This window comes from Topomyia yanbarensis, chromosome 2 (assembly GCF_030247195.1).
Source record: "Topomyia yanbarensis strain Yona2022 chromosome 2, ASM3024719v1, whole genome shotgun sequence".
Lineage (NCBI taxonomy): Eukaryota > Metazoa > Arthropoda > Insecta > Diptera > Culicidae > Topomyia > Topomyia yanbarensis.
Genome location: NC_080671.1, coordinates 200,866,343 through 200,882,280, shown reverse-complemented (window position 1 = coordinate 200,882,280; position 15,938 = coordinate 200,866,343). Strand labels below are relative to the sequence as shown.

Below are 15,938 nucleotides of genomic sequence, written 5' to 3'. Positions count from 1 at the left end.
GGGTTGAAGCAAATGGCTTACTGTCAGATTCACAATTTGGTTTCCGCAAAGGCAAAGGCACGAACGACTGTCTTGCGTTGCTCTCAACAGAAATTCAAATGGCTTATGCTAGCAAAGAGCAGATGGCATCAGTTTGCCTAGATTTAAAGGGGGCTTTTGATTCAGTTTCTATCAAAATTCTTTCTGAGAAGCTGCACCAGCATGGTCTTTCACCGACTCTAAACAACTTTTTGCTAAACTTGCTGTCTGAAAAACATGCATTTTTCGCATGGTGATTTGTCGACATCACGAATTAGCTACATAGGTCTTCCCCAAGGCTCATGTCTAAGACCCCTTCTCTATAACTTTTACGTGAATGACATTGACGAATGTCTTGTCAATTCCTGCACGCTAAGGCAGCTTGCAGATGACGGTGTGGTCTCTATTACAGGTCCCAAAACCGTCGATCTGCAAGGACCATTGCAAGATACCTTGGACAATGTGTCTGCTTGGACTCTCCAGCTAGGTATCGAGTTCTCTACGAAGAAAACTGAGCTAGTCGTATTTTCAAGGAAGCGTGAACCAGCGCAGCTACAGCTTCAATTAATGGGTCAAATTATTGCTCAGGTTTCAACTTTCAAATATCTCGGGATCTGGTTCGACTCTAAAGGAACCTGGGGATGTCACGATAGATATCTAAAACAGAAGTGCCAACAAAGGATCAATTTTCTCCGTACAATAACCGGAACATGGTGGGGTGCCCACCCAGGAGACCTGATCATGCTGTACCAAACAACAATATTGTCGGTGATGGAGTACGGGAGTTTCTGTTTCCGCTCCGCTGCGAACATACATTTCATCAAACTAGAGCGAATCCAATATTGGTGTTTGCGTATTGCTTTGGGTTGCATGCACTCAACACATACGATGAGTTTTGAAGTGCTGGCGGGCGTCCTTCCACTGAAAAATCGATTTTGGGAACTCTCATATCGATTGCTTATCCGATGCGCTATCTTGAACCCGTTAGTAATTGAAAATTTTGAAAGGCTTGTCGAACTCAATTCTCAAACCCGATTTATGTCCTTGTACTTCGATTACATGGCACAAAATATCAATCCTTCTTCATACTATCCCAACCGTGTCAATCTCCTTCATGCTTCTGATTCAACTATATACGACATATATGAAAGACCAATTAGCTTCAGCAAATTTTTCAGTATTACTCATCAGAGAACCCTCGAAAGTTGGCAAACTTCATGGAGCAATGGTGAACTGGGAAGGTGGCTACATTCGATAATCCCTAAGGTATCGACGAAACCTTGGTTGAGGGGGATGGATGTGGGTCGGCATTTCATTCGTCCCCCTAATCTTAAATTATATTATCCCCTCTTGTATATGTATAAGTTAGCTGTAAAGTTTTTTTTAGTTTCATTATATAAAGCAAAATAATATTGAAATGTGTAACCCCCTAGTTTTAAGAAATTCAAAATGTAAAACAATGAAAAAATGGCACCTTTAAGCTAACGCATACGTGCCTTATCAAATAAACAAATTGAAAAAAAAGAATCCGACACTAGCTTAGTGGCAGAACTAAGCTAACGCCGGATTGACGCTAGTTTCAAAAACGAGTACAGGAGTTGTGCGTGATGTCCCGCAAATAACGGATTTTAAGCTGTTGAGAAGCAATGAAATCTAAACATTTAGTTTGATCTAGCAAGCCAATGCAAGACGCACTACGATATATTTCTCCTTAGTGGAGAAAAAATTGGGTACAAACTATTTTGTTTCTCTATTTCACGTGTTTAAAACCACATTAAGCCGTCAAGAGCACAAAACATATAGCTGAATTAGTTATGGAATTAGTCCTACCACTAAGTCAGTGTCGGATTATGATGAGACGAAGTCGAATCGCAAATTCTATAACTAATTTAGTTATAGGTTTTGGCCCTTAACGCGTAAATGGAAGTTTAAATAATTGTCTCCTCAGTAGAGAAACAAATAGTTTTTACCAAAATTTGTCTCCACTAAAGAGAAACATAGCATAGTCTAACACGAGCTTATTTGTGCACACCTATTTTAGCCAAATAAATATTGTCATTATCCTATAAGCTTGGTTCGAAACCAAGAGCTGCGTAATAGGGAAACAATAGGCTCTACTGCCACAATAGGCACATTATTCTATTTTGTAGGTTTTATCCATTCCAAAATTCAATCCGCATTAGAAATGTTTGAATGTTGATCTCTTTAACTGAAATTTGGAACCAAAGTCTCAGAGTAACTCGAAGAGCAAGTGAGTAAGTGATTCACAAGATTCTAAAAAAATGTACAGAATCATGGGGGCCCTAACGTAAATTAGATAAAATTGATAAAGCATCATATCACAGAGTTGATTACCATTTTAAACCAAGGTTTTCAAAATAGGAGACACTGTAATGTTAATTGTAAATGTAACAGGACATTTGAAGAATAGAAATAAAAGATATTACGTTGCGTTTCTTATTTGCATTTCCATGATGTAATTAGCATTTAGCAAAAAGCAGACAAAATGATGAGATAAAGTATACCTAAATCAAATTTTCATTAAGTTTACGCGGCAGACGATGTTTTCTTTCGTGATATAAGAAGTTCAATTCAAATTAAATTATGTTAACAGTCTATGAAATGCGAATATTAGAAGGATTAGTTTTCTTTCCCTCTGGCATAAACAACGCGAATTTCGCCATAATACTGAACACACAAAGCATTTTTCTGCTCCAGAAAATGCAAACTGGTTCCCCTAAGGCAAACCAGTAAATTGAACATGACTGAGAGGATTACAACAATTGGGAACTTGTTTTACCTGCGATACAAACATTCGATGGTGTAGAGCGTGAAGAGTGAATGGAAAATCGTAATTATTCGTTTCACACCGCTAAAACATATGAATGGATGGCCATAACTCCTAGCTGGTATTGGTATTGGTATTCGTACTAGCAAAGTCAAGGAAGTATTAAGAAATATTTATTTGACTGTGTACTCAGACCGAGGCCTGTGCATTAGCGTAAAGACGGCTTTATCCAGGTGACCAATTTAAATATTTCGTGACTACCGGCAGTAATGCCTCGGGAATAAATAAATGGTTCCTCTATTCGCTACGTTACAGTTTATTTTTACGATTGTGTGTATGATTTTTTGCTTCGAGTCGGTTTTGATTCTTTCTGACGATGAGGAAAAAATCAATTTGATTGCCAGACATGGTAAAAATTCTTCATTCATTGGAGGTTCGAGGCGCCAGGATATTCATCAAAGTAACAAACTTTCGCTCTATCCTGTAAACTCAACCTAAAAGCACCGAATGAGGCATACCAAAGAAAAACAACCAGAGAATGTAATTACATGATAATCTTCGAGGGAAATCATTATGTATTGCTTTTTAATTGAGCGAGAACAAAAAAATTGCCGCCTGTTTTACAAGGCGAGTATGAGCTCAATTGAAATTCATTTAAAATCGATAATGCAAATAATAATGGATAGGTATAAGTGAAATCACAACACCGCATATATCTACCTACAACATCCAAATATCCCATCTGGCTCTTCATCGGATCGGTATTAATTTGGCACATGTACCATCCTTTGTCGCTCTCACGGATGTCTCGTATCCGCAATTGCCAGGTTTTCTTCTCCGTGTAAATGATGCCAATCCGTTTGTTCTTTGTAATCACGTGGTTTTGTATCGTCAGAATGGTTTGAGTATCAACCCGCAACCACGCGACCTGCGGAATAATATGAAAGAAAAAATTTCTCTGAATCCAGAAATTATACGTACAGTTCGTTAAAACAGTATTAGTATCATATCTGGCAAATGTTTTGCATTGAGTAGATGCAGATTCGTGCTGCTTGATACCTAAGCTACATTTACCATTTATGAGCGCAAAACTATTTAACAACATAGCGTGCGATGCGCTGAAATTTGAACTATTTTTTAAAACAATTGGAATAAATCGTCAAATAAGTCGAAATCAGTGTACGTTGTACGAAAGTCCAACTGAAAAAGAAAGCAATTATAAACTCCAAAAGGGCACAAAACCGGGTTCCACCAAACGCGCTAGAAGACCACGCTACGGACCTTTCAAAACAAATCAGCTTTATACACAATAAGTGGTGTTGTTCTCAAATGTCAAAAGAATAAATAATGAATAACGAACGTGTTTGAGTTGCGCCATACAAAAATTTCAATTGCAAAAACTTCGAATTGAAAAAATAGCGACAATTGTTGCAAACTTTACGCTAGTTTTTTTTTTTCAATTTCATAGCTACATAAATGGGACAGAGCGGCTATAGCAAAGATCGTGGAGTGAGCTACATCAATTAACGTTTGGTCATATGGTCGAAAGACATTTAGTCCAATGCCGTTTAACTGAACCCTTTTTGGTAGACTGCCATTTGGCCAATAGGTTCGATTGGCTGAATGGCATTTGGCCAAATGCTAATTGGTCGAATGCCATTTCATCGAGTGCCGTTTGATCGAATGCCATTTTACCGATTGGCCGAAAGCCATTTTTACGAAAGAATAATGAATCTTTTTGTCTGAAAAATCACAAAAGAGAAATTCATAACTACGAACTAATTAAATACGAATGCCTTTTTTGTGTCGAATTAAACAGGCACTCCTTATTTGTTCTGTTATTTAAAATATTAGAAGTTATTAAATATTCCATGCATATATTCCTCCTTTATAACATGAGGTGTACTTTCTACATATTTATTCTTGTCTACATGAAAATTTCAACATCTTCTTCATCTTATATCGAGCTCGATATGGAATGCTTTCAGTATTGAGGGAGAGAAAGAGAAAGATTGATATATGACATGCAAACAATTGTTTTTCTTGCAAATATTTTTGCAAATTACAATAAATCGACGATCAATGAATAATAAACATTTTCAATTATCCGAACACTCGCGGAAACTCTCCAACCTGGCCCAGGAATTTCGGAATCGGGGTTTTCAGACCAACTGTTTGTGTGAATATTACTGTCATACGCCACCTGAAGTTAAATCAGTTCGACGATCAATGAGTGATCCCCCGCCTAGCGGTGGAGAATAAAAGATAGTACGAGTGAATTTTGATGCGTGATATAAGTTTATGCGTCCAACGATGGCTGAAGAACAGTAAGCCGAAACGTTACATGTAATAATGGTAAAGTTCACCGAGAAAAGTCAACAAAGTCCATGAAATAAATATGTTGCGGTGATTATAAAATCTTATATTTTATACGAAAGTTATTTTGTTTTACGATTTTGAAGGCAAGGCAACAATGGATCTTTTGTGTAATGTAAAGATTTCATTGTGTACGAAAATAAAATATTTTCAGTTACTTAGAGCCTAACATACGAGCGTTCCAAGAGTAGACGTCCAACAATTTCAATATCGATGAGCGCCGCAGCGAACACGATAACTTGATAAAATTGTCTGACACAGGAATTTCCATAATATTTGTATAGCTTAGAGTTGTAGTTACTCGATGAAACAAAAAAATATGGATAAATTCTCTTAAAAATGTGGGTAGAAGTACACGCTGTATTTTTATTGCTGTCAGTTTTTCGAAAATTGTTGTCGATAGATTGAAATCTGCATGTGTTTCAACAAATACGCACCAGGAATGTATAGCTGTGTAAAATAATAGAAGTTCAGTGTGGTCACTGATATTGCGGGAGACTATTCTAGAGGTTCAATTAAGCGGATAAGAAAGAAGTCGATTATTTTTGCCCACTACATCAGACGCCCCCCTTGAAGGCATGATTATGATTACGAACATCATTCATAATACTTACAAACATCATATATACTAAATACGAAATATGTTCGAATTTATAAATAAGTTTATTGTATATTTAATCAAAAAAATCGTTCGATTTCCGAAATAGATTTCAAATCATTTCATATTTTGCACATGTTCCAACACGTTCACAAATGCTTCGATTGGTTGCATGATAAACTTCGGTATATTTACAAACATTCGCGTTGTGATAATTAAACGCTGAACTAATGGGATTGGAAACAGCTTCTTGGGAAATTGATAAAGTTACTGCAAGGTGATCAGAATCAAAGTCAGCATGTGTAATCAATTCGCTACAAATAGGACTTTGATATGTCAAAACAATTGTTGATGGTTTCTTTACAGATGAATAGCACGTAGGTCGATTCGGGAACAAAATTGAATAATAACCAGTAGAGCAGTCGTTGAAACGTAGTTTACGGTTGAAATTGCTTTGAGCATTATTCCAGCATCGATGTTTAGCGTTAAAATCACCGATTATGAAGAATTTCGGCCGATTTCTTGTAAGTTTTGTAAGCAGTAAGTCAAATAGGCTGCAGCAATAAAAATGATACCAAGATCGGTTTCAACTTCGATACCCTAACTCTCGATCACCTTTATGTCAAGAGACGGTATGACGCAATGTTTAATCTTGCGATTACCCACTATTGCGATTCCTCCGCCAAATCCAACAATTCGATGAAATCGATGAATAACAAAATTACTCTTCAATCTAATATTTGGTTTTAAAAAAAGTCTCGGTCACAACGGCTATATGCACATTATGAATCCTCAAGAAGTTGAAAAATTCGTCTTTGAATGTTTTTAACCCTCCGGAAGTCGCGGTTATATCCCCCTGAACGAGCAGCCGCTGGTGCCCTAAGGCTATTTCGCTAGATATTCAGATTTTCAGCGTGCACTCAGTGCACTAACGCAACTGCCAGAAGGTTAAGGAACAGGCATTGCAATTTAATAAAATTAAATTCATTAAAATTTTGTTAGCAAATTTCCACTCAGTTTGAAAAGCTTCAAACATGGAAGCTGAATTTAACATTGCAATCATCAATTGAATATTTCTTTGGGCTGAATTATTCTTGAAAAATGTTTCAGTCTTGCAGGCCCGTGCGCAGAAAATGCTCATGGGGAGGGTTTTGATTTTTCTACGTCTCTCATAAAAGAAAGGTTAAACTTTGAAGATTTTTATGAGACCTGGAAGGCCGAGTATTGTGTACCAATCGACTCAGCTCAACAAATCGGGTAAATGTCTATTATCAAGAAGGAATGGAATTGGTTGGTGGTAGTGTCGGATTGGTTTGAAGTAGTTAATCTTACTGACTAAACTTAAACGTCTTATCTTGCCATTCTCATCCATCCACTGTTACACTGAAAAACATTTGTTCCTAAAATCTTGCATAGAGTACCATGAATTCTAGAATATTCACATTTTTTTGTTACGAAAACAGGACTATGAAAAAACCATGTGTTTTATAATTATGTTCAATTTCGCTTCAGTAACGCCCTCATAACGCTTTTATTCGTGGAAATATTAGTTTTCGTGTTGTGAAATTCAACCACGGTTTCCTTGTCATTACCAAAACGATTTTCTGTACGTGAATTAGTTCACAACTTTATGATCATTACTCTCAGTTGACTCATGATGTTATTCATAGATAGTTCGCAAAATCAAAACATTGTGGATATTTTCTCGTGCTCTATTTCACGATACTCGGAATTTTAATCATGAATCCATTCGATCCTCGTGAACTAATTCATGATTATATATTAAACACAACTTACCATTCGTGCTCCTGAAAGTTCCCAAAATCATGAAATATTATTCATGTACTCGTGAACTCGTTCATGATTTCTAGTATAATAGTCACGACTGACCAATATCTGTGCTCGTAAAAAAGTTCCCAAGTTCATTACATATTATTCATGTATTCATGAACTGGTTCATGATTTCTAGTACATGATTCACATACGATTTCATGGAACATGGTAATGAAATTTTCATGTGAGCTAATTTCTCAAAATGTGGAGTAGTAGTCGTGGAATCATTCTTGTTCCGTGCACTTTTTCATAAAATATCCAGCTGTCAGCGATCAAGAATAGGTACGAGCTGTAGATATAAAAAAATATTGGGACCATTATCGTTATTCATTCGATGCCGTTCATTGTGATGTCTGGATAGAAAAAGAAAACTGTGCTGAGTGCCTCAAATCGTGTTCGTAATATAGTTTGCAGAATAAGATCCCGCGAACACTTTTATGGTCCAGTTCACCTTGTCACGTTACTCCGAGTAAAAAACCGATAGTAACCTAAAAATACCAGATCGCCATAAGAAGAAGAGAAATTACGAATACCACGATGAAACTGAAATCATGTCACATTACTTCAGGTGTCAAATTCGAAAGTAAGGTCTAGAATAAAATATCAAGGTAAGATGAACAGAAATTACAAAATTCGTGACTGAGGTCCTGAAATCATAAACATAAATCACACAACTCGTGACAAAAATATCAAAAATCGTCACTAAGATTCTGAAATCATGAACATGAACATGAATCCCTACTCGTGACTCAAATATCACAACATGAACAGAATATATGAAAACCAAAGTTCCTGCAATCTTGGACATAAATCACATTACTCGTGATTGAAATATTCAAAATCGTGACTAGGATCCTGAGATTATGAACATGAATCACTTTACTCATGACTGAAATATCACGATAAAGCGAATAGAAATTACGAAAATCGTGAATAAGATCCTGAAATCATTAACATAGATCCCGCGCTGACATAAGAATCCTGAAATCATCAAAATCGGCTGTGTATTCCCAAATTATGAACAAAACTCATAACAAAAACTAAACATATCCAGCGAACAACAGTAACTCAACCAAACATTCAAGTGTAACGCCATGTATATAGTCGGAGCGAACTAGTTTTGTAGAAACACAGATAGTTTCATGGATACGAGGTCTAGTATTCATAATTTTAGAAACTGTCACGGTTTTCGTGAATCGTTCACGAAATAGCGATCATTTTTTCATGAATTTATGAACGAATTTTTTCCGTGTAGGCACAACTTCAATGGGGATTGTACTCTAGCTCCTTTTATTTTGTGTTAATCGTTCATTTTTTTTCCAATGATGCTTTTTCTTGCTTACTGTCCAAGCTTCTCGGTATATCTGACCTGCTCATGTCTGCTGCAAATATCGTCACCTGTTGAGACACGAACCGATCCGGAGGTGTCGACCATAATGATTTACATCTCTTTACAACCACCTTCCCAGGGTTTCTTATCCTTCTTGGTGCTACTCGTTCCTATTCATTTGATAGCTGCTGCTGAGAATTTCTCGGCGGCGGTATTTCTGCCGATACCGATTACCATTTTCGCGAGTCATTTAGCTGTCAGTCACTCCGACGGAGAGATCATCGGCTGTAAAATTTCTGCAGATAATGATATCTCGATTTTCTTTGACATCATGCTTTATCCTTAGATCCCGTTGCTAGCCCGGTGACCGACCTTTGCTGTGTAGCTGATCTACTCACAACTAGTGCTAATATCGAAACAAGCCGAAATGTGAACCGGCCCGGAGATGCCGACCAACATAACTTACATCCCTTTCCAGCCACCTTCGTGGGGTTTCTTCCTTGGTTTTTTCAACGACTTGTTTCAAGAGTGATCGAACTCGAATGACACGGCTCACTATATAATTTCATCCCTGAAAAGGAAGTTAATAAATTTTTAAAAGTAATTCAAAACCCTCATGGGAGGGGTTTGAACCCCTAAAACTGACTGATCGAGTATTGAGAAACACTGTTGCTGTTGAAAAACTCTAGGTAAAGGCAGTATGACCAAACGCTTGGTGCGAACATAGAGTTCATACACACAGAATCGTGCTACCACACAGTGACACGACTCCATAAAAAGTGACAAAAGTATAAAAATTGGTTTATATGACAAAAATTGGGTTTCCAGAAACATCGTTGATTAAGCATTGAAACAAACGCTGAAAATTTGGTGCAGTTTGTTTGATTATAAAAAGTTATTCTAAACTACCATAACAAACGAACAAATACGCGGACTTCCACATTTCGAGAAACATCGTTGAATAAAAAAAAGTTATCCTTAGAAAATAAGGTGAACGTACAACGTAGTCACACGATATTTCTCTCAGACATTAATGCAGGCACATTTGGATCAAATGTTGGTCAAAAAATAGTAGTAGCCGGACACGGACTGGCGCTTATGGTACTAAGTTTAAAACCGACAAACACCTACATAGGGCATTCTACTAGAAAATAATCGAAAACAGATAAAAGTTCTTATCATCACAAACTAGTAGTCGAAAAAACTATAATAAAATATCAAACCTTATATGCACCTAGATCATGAACTACACATGTGAGTGTTGCTTCTCGTCCAACGGCTGCCGTCACGTTCGCAATAGGTGCGCTGAACTTTGGATCTGTGATTACTGTAAAAGAGAGAATAAGCACGAAGCTGTAGCTTTCATTTGACAATAGTACAGTACAGAGCAGATTTTCCTTATTTTGTAAAGATTTAAATTATTAAAACTCATATCATATCAACTCATGCCAGACTGCAGACTATATTTATTATTCACTATTCCCGTAGTGGGCAACGTACGCGTATCTATGCAAATAAAACCATGTTAGCAGCAGCGATGTCAGTCGGTTTTGGCGATGCCGCTATCCCTCGGGTGCGAAACCACCCCGTACCGAAGCATGCAGATCAATTAAAGCACCGTCGAATAATTTAATCAAAACTGGCCACAGCATTTTCGCCCCAACATCGGCGATTGACCCGCTGCTGGTTATATCGAAGCTAAAAAGAATACTAATGATAATCGACATTAGTTGACATATCCGGTTTGCAGCTGGTGAACATTGACAGGCTATTGGGAGCACGTGGTACTCGATCTTAAAATGGTTCTGCCGTCTTTCACTAAAATAACGTAGGGGAATCGGAGGCAAGACCGACACCCTATGCGTAATCGTTTTTCTAATATTCCACAAAGCTCCTAAAATTGTATAGTCTGTGTATGATTCTTGTTTAGAAGGTTCTTAACCTTATATACTTTTTTCAGAGTTTTTTTAAATGAATTCATTAAAAATTATTGGTTTCCATAAAATGGGGAAAAGTGGCATTTTAAAAATGCTGCGGGTAAGACCGACACCCAAAGGGGCAAGAGCGACACTCCTTTTTTTATTTTCGTTTGGTCAAAGTTTTTCATTCAAATGTGTTGTGTATGTGTGATAAAGTGTGATCATGTGTAAACATATAAGTATGTGTGACCATTCTTCTTCGAGTCTTCGAGCGCTCGGTCGAGACACAAGTGTTTTGTTTCCAGTCCGTACAGTGTGTAGCGACAAAGAATAGTGCTAATAGGGTGCTTGCAGAGCGCATATGTATTGGTGAGCCGTTGGGCAGGCAAAAATGACAGTTGCATATAATGTATATGGAGCGGATAGATTGATTTATTTTAAATATTTAATTCACAATTTTAAGAGCAAATATGAGAAAATGTAATGTATTATAGGAATCACAATTAAATATTCATTGCGTGACATAATGTTTTCTATCGTTTGAACCGGATACGCGGACAAAATAAGTAAAGCATTGCCAATGCTATGCTTCATACCCATGGAAACAACGAGCATTCCAAAAGATTTTTGCAGAAAAAAATGGTTTTTATTTCAAATTTGTGAAATATCTTGTGCATCGAGACTTTATGCATACAAAAAAGCTTCTAGACTTGAAAGGTTTTAAGGCCTATACGACTCAAGGGGGCGGGGTAAGGGTTTCGGTATAAAGAAAACACTTTTTGCGATTTTTTAGAAATTTGAGTGAAGCGAATTAATCAAAACTTGTACATTATAATATTTCATTTCATTAACATGCTGTAATTTTTCTATGCAAAAATATCAACAAGCGTGTCGGAGGTGAAGCTTTTCGTAGAACGTCTTTGAAAAAACACGACTTGAAGTGTTAACTGCCATTCAAAGACTACTGAACCGATTTATTTCAATCTTTGCATATACATTTTTTTGTAAAAAATACCTAACCCCTACGTTGAGTCTTCGAGATATTTTTTCAAAAGTTTTGCTCGATTCGCTTCAGTTAAATTTCTAAAAAAATCGCAAAATAAAGTGTTTTTTCATACTGAAACCCTTTACCCGTACTCCCATTCCCTGATACAAGTTTTAAACATGTTGAATTTGGCTTTCTTATCATAAATAGTAGGGTGAAATTTTATGCTATTTCAATGCATATTTGAAAAATGTAATTTGCAAAAAATATAAGTTTTATTTTTATAGGTGAACAAATATGATATCTGAAGTGTCAGTAGATTCCACAGGAGCAAACCAAATGTTTCTTACGTTTACATGCTTGGGTTTGGAAAATTTGGTTTGATACCAAGTCGGTCTACTTCAGTACATTTAGTATTGTACATTTCCCTACGATTGCACCGAGCAGTTCTGGACAATTAAACGCCAGCGAAAAGCGAAACCATACTTCCTCTTCACGATTGTCCTTTTTGCAACCATCAACTACACACGTTCTAAACGCGAGTTTATATGTAAAAATCTTCAAATAATCCTTTGTGTTTATTGCCATATAATCACAGATTATTATTATGGAACTGGGTGGATTTATTGTTGAGAAGAATATCATTTTGCTCGAACTTTTAACTTGCTGCATGGAACGTAAACATGCAATGTGTGCCCAACAGATGCTTTGACTGTGTGTGTAGCAAGAGCCCTATCCGCGCTCATAGTTTTCTTGCGCACTATCCACCTCGTCGAGGTTTCAGTGCTTTTTCCCTTCGTTCGTGTTTCTGTTTCTGAGTACCGTTAGCCGGCTAGTGACCAGTGAAGCAGTGTGCTTCTAGTAAGCCGTTTGGATACCGTTAAGTATTATTTTACGTTTCCCCTCCTTGGTTCTCCTACTAACGTGCACTGGGCAAATGGCCGGTGCAAAAATGACTTCCCCTGACGGCGGTTCATCTCAAGGTGAGATGGGCGCCGAAACAAAATCGGCTGCCCGGCTCAAAGTATATCCAAGCTCGACCACCAGGCCATTCGTGATCTTCTTTCGGACCAAAGATAAAAGGTGTTTGAATATGTTGCAGATTTCTCGAGTTCTGACGGATTGGTATTCGGTCGTAACAGAAATATCGAAAATTCGCCCTGATAACCTTCGGGTGGTTGTTAACAGTTTAAATCAGGCAAATGATATTGCTGGATACGGGCTCTTTACGAAGGAGTACAGGGTGTATATTCTAGCTAGCAGGGTTGAAGTCAGTGGGGTCATTTCCGATTCGAGTCTGAATTGTGAGGTCCTGCTAGAATAAGGGAATGGCTGTTTTAAAGACCCCATGCTTAATCCAGTGAAAATACTGGAGTGCAAACGTTTGCATTCAGCATCAGTCGCAGCTGACGGAAAGAAAATATATGTCAACTCAGACTCTTATCGGGTGACCTTCGCCGGTTCTGCTCTACCCAAATTCTTCCTCCTCTTTGACAAGGTTCATCTACCTGTTCGCCTCTTTGTGCCGCGGGTAATGAACTGTACTAATTGCAAACAACTGGGGCACACAGCCTCCCATTGTAGCAATAAAGCCCGTTGTGGGAAATGCGGTGGGAATCATGCGGATGATTCCTGTGGTAGAGATGTCGAAAAGTGTCTCTACTGTGGGGGAAACCCATATGATCTCCCTTCATGGCCCGCGTACAAACAGCGCGAGGTCAATCTTAAGAGTTCCCTTCAGAGACGCTCTAAGGGATGTTTTGCAGAAATGCTTAAGATAACTACGCCACCTGTCTCTACGAACATCTATACCAACTTGTCTACTGACGAAGGCAACTGTGACGAACCCCATGAGGGAACATCTTCTGCTGTGCCTAGAAGCAATAGAAAAAGGAGTAACATTTTCTCTCCCAAGCTTCGTCGTAAAGGCCAGAAGGTGTCTCTTCATGGCCCCCCTAAAACTACTCAAGGAAGTACTGGTGCAAAACCGAAGCAAGTCGCCAGGCCCGATGAGAGGGGGGATCATCCAGGGCAATTGCCCTGGGGCCCGGGTCGCATTTAGGGGCCCGCGTTTTTACCTGGTTGATGGGCGAACACGTCCGGTATTCATAGAGGAGCAATAAAAATATCAATAATAATTTCTTTGTAATCATTCGTCTTATTAAATTATTGTAAATTATGGAAGCGTAAAAAATGCAAACTTTATTTGATAGTGGAGAAATTGAGAAGCCAATTCAAAGTATGTTCGAAGAAAGCAATAGAGCGTCAAACAGGAATGCGAGCGCACGGACAAACGCATCCGTCCTCTTCCTCGTTCGCTTCTTTGCTAGTTGTTGACGTGGAGATACTGGGAGTGATTGTTGTTGAGTGAATTTTTGTTCCTGTCAGAGCCGTAGATATTGATTTTGAAGCCGTTTTTGGGTTGGCACTAGATAACGGTGTGCTGTTTACGGTTATAGCAGGAGAGCTTTTTGTTCTTTTGCACAAAGTGGTGTAGTGTCTTTTTGCAGAATTCGTGCATACGAATCTTCCACGGGTGCATAATCATTAATCAGTGTTGTCTGATGAAACGTCCCATTTTCGGTTGATCCGCATAAAATGGTTACGTACGAAGTAGTTGGTTTGTGCGGAAGCATTCTCACCATAAGAACAACGTTAGGGACACCCGGGAAAATGCGAAGTTTCAACTGTTATGAAAAGCACTTCTCCGTATCTTGACATAAATTTGTTAATCACGATGTCAGGGGTATGTGGAGATAATTCATGTAAACGTATCTCTACACGTTTAGTGATTGTTTCACTTCTCGAGTAGCTGATCTTACAGGACATTTCCAAAAATCAATAGCAACACAATTCGTCTTCAGTCGTTTTTACCGTGTATCTATAGCGGTACGATTTTTAGTTTCTACTCTGGGCGAGATGAGAAGATAGACTGAGCTTAACTAACCGTAGAATAAAATGGTTAATTTTTATATTTTTGTATTGTTATATCACGTACTACTATTTTCCCTCTAAAAATGCATTGTGTTGAGATAGAACGATGATTTTGTGTCTCACTAAAGATGCGTGTGATGTCTATAAGAACCCAATTATAATGTGCGAAATAAAGAAATCAAATCAGAACTGATGCAATAGCAGCAGTGATCAATTGTCTACTGTGCTCACAGTTGTTTTATTTGCGTCTGATTACTGTGTTCTATGTCTATATTTTTGTCGCATCCCAAATATTCTCGCAGCTTGCTTATGTAAATAGAAAATCTTTTCGATTTGATAATTTTAAACGAGAATTTTGAACTGCATCTGCTATCTTCTCAATTTGCTTACAACAAAATCCAAAAACTGCTCCACCGCTACCAGCAAATAAGCGCAAATTCGTTAGTTGGGCTGTTCGCTAGTTGGGCTGTTCGCTAGATGGGTGACACTCTTATATCAAAACTGAAAGTCAGAAACTGATTAACATTTGAATGTCATTGATTTCAAGTGGCTTATTGGTTGATTTCTGTGGCGATCTAGGAAAAAAGCATACTTTGAAATTCAATGGAATTTTATTTTTTGAATTCATATTCCGGAATGTTTTAGTGAAATAAATGTGCTAAATATTTCGCTTCTTCCATTCAGCATCATTTAGTTTGTGTCGCAGAGAGGTTAGTTTACTAACTTTTGAAGGTTTTTAGCTAGTGGCAACGTAGTATGTTTGTGCTTTATCGGCTTTTTTCCGACGGTGTACCCATTTCCTGTTTTATGTTCTAATTTATCAAAAAATAATTGATGACAAAAAGAACACTAATGGCATACTTTGTAACAAAAAATAACTTTAAGGGACCACTTCAATGGAAAATAATGTGTTGAAAGTGAAAATATTCCAGGAACACTGTTGGTTACTTTGATTGCGTTGACAAGACAAGTCAAACAAAAATCTAGCGTTTCATTTGAAAAAGTCGTTTTTCACTAACGTTCTCAACATGCTCAACAACAAAATCGGTGTGCAAAAATAAGATTATATCCTATAATTTGAGTACTGCGTAACTGGAACTGGTAAAAACATCTTGTGGCTCATTTATTATGATAGTGCCATTAGTTTTATATTAGAT

At 37.7% G+C, this 15,938-nt stretch overlaps 1 protein-coding gene across 12 annotated transcripts in view; it reads right to left on the bottom strand.

Annotated features, from left to right (window-relative positions):
- LOC131682681 (neurotrimin-like) overlaps nt 1–15,938 on the bottom strand; it is a 174,525-nt gene that overhangs the window by 96,509 nt on the left and 62,078 nt on the right. For 11 of the 12 annotated variants that reach the window (XM_058964358.1, XM_058964365.1, XM_058964364.1 and 8 more), the window contains 2 exons: nt 10,167–10,270; nt 3,527–3,734 (listed from right to left, as the gene is read on the bottom strand). In XM_058964358.1, the coding sequence (XP_058820341.1) occupies nt 3,527–3,734; nt 10,167–10,270 (312 nt within the window). The remainder of the gene's footprint in view (nt 1–3,526; nt 3,735–10,166; nt 10,271–15,938) is intronic. The other variant, XM_058964366.1, reaches the window with a different exon arrangement.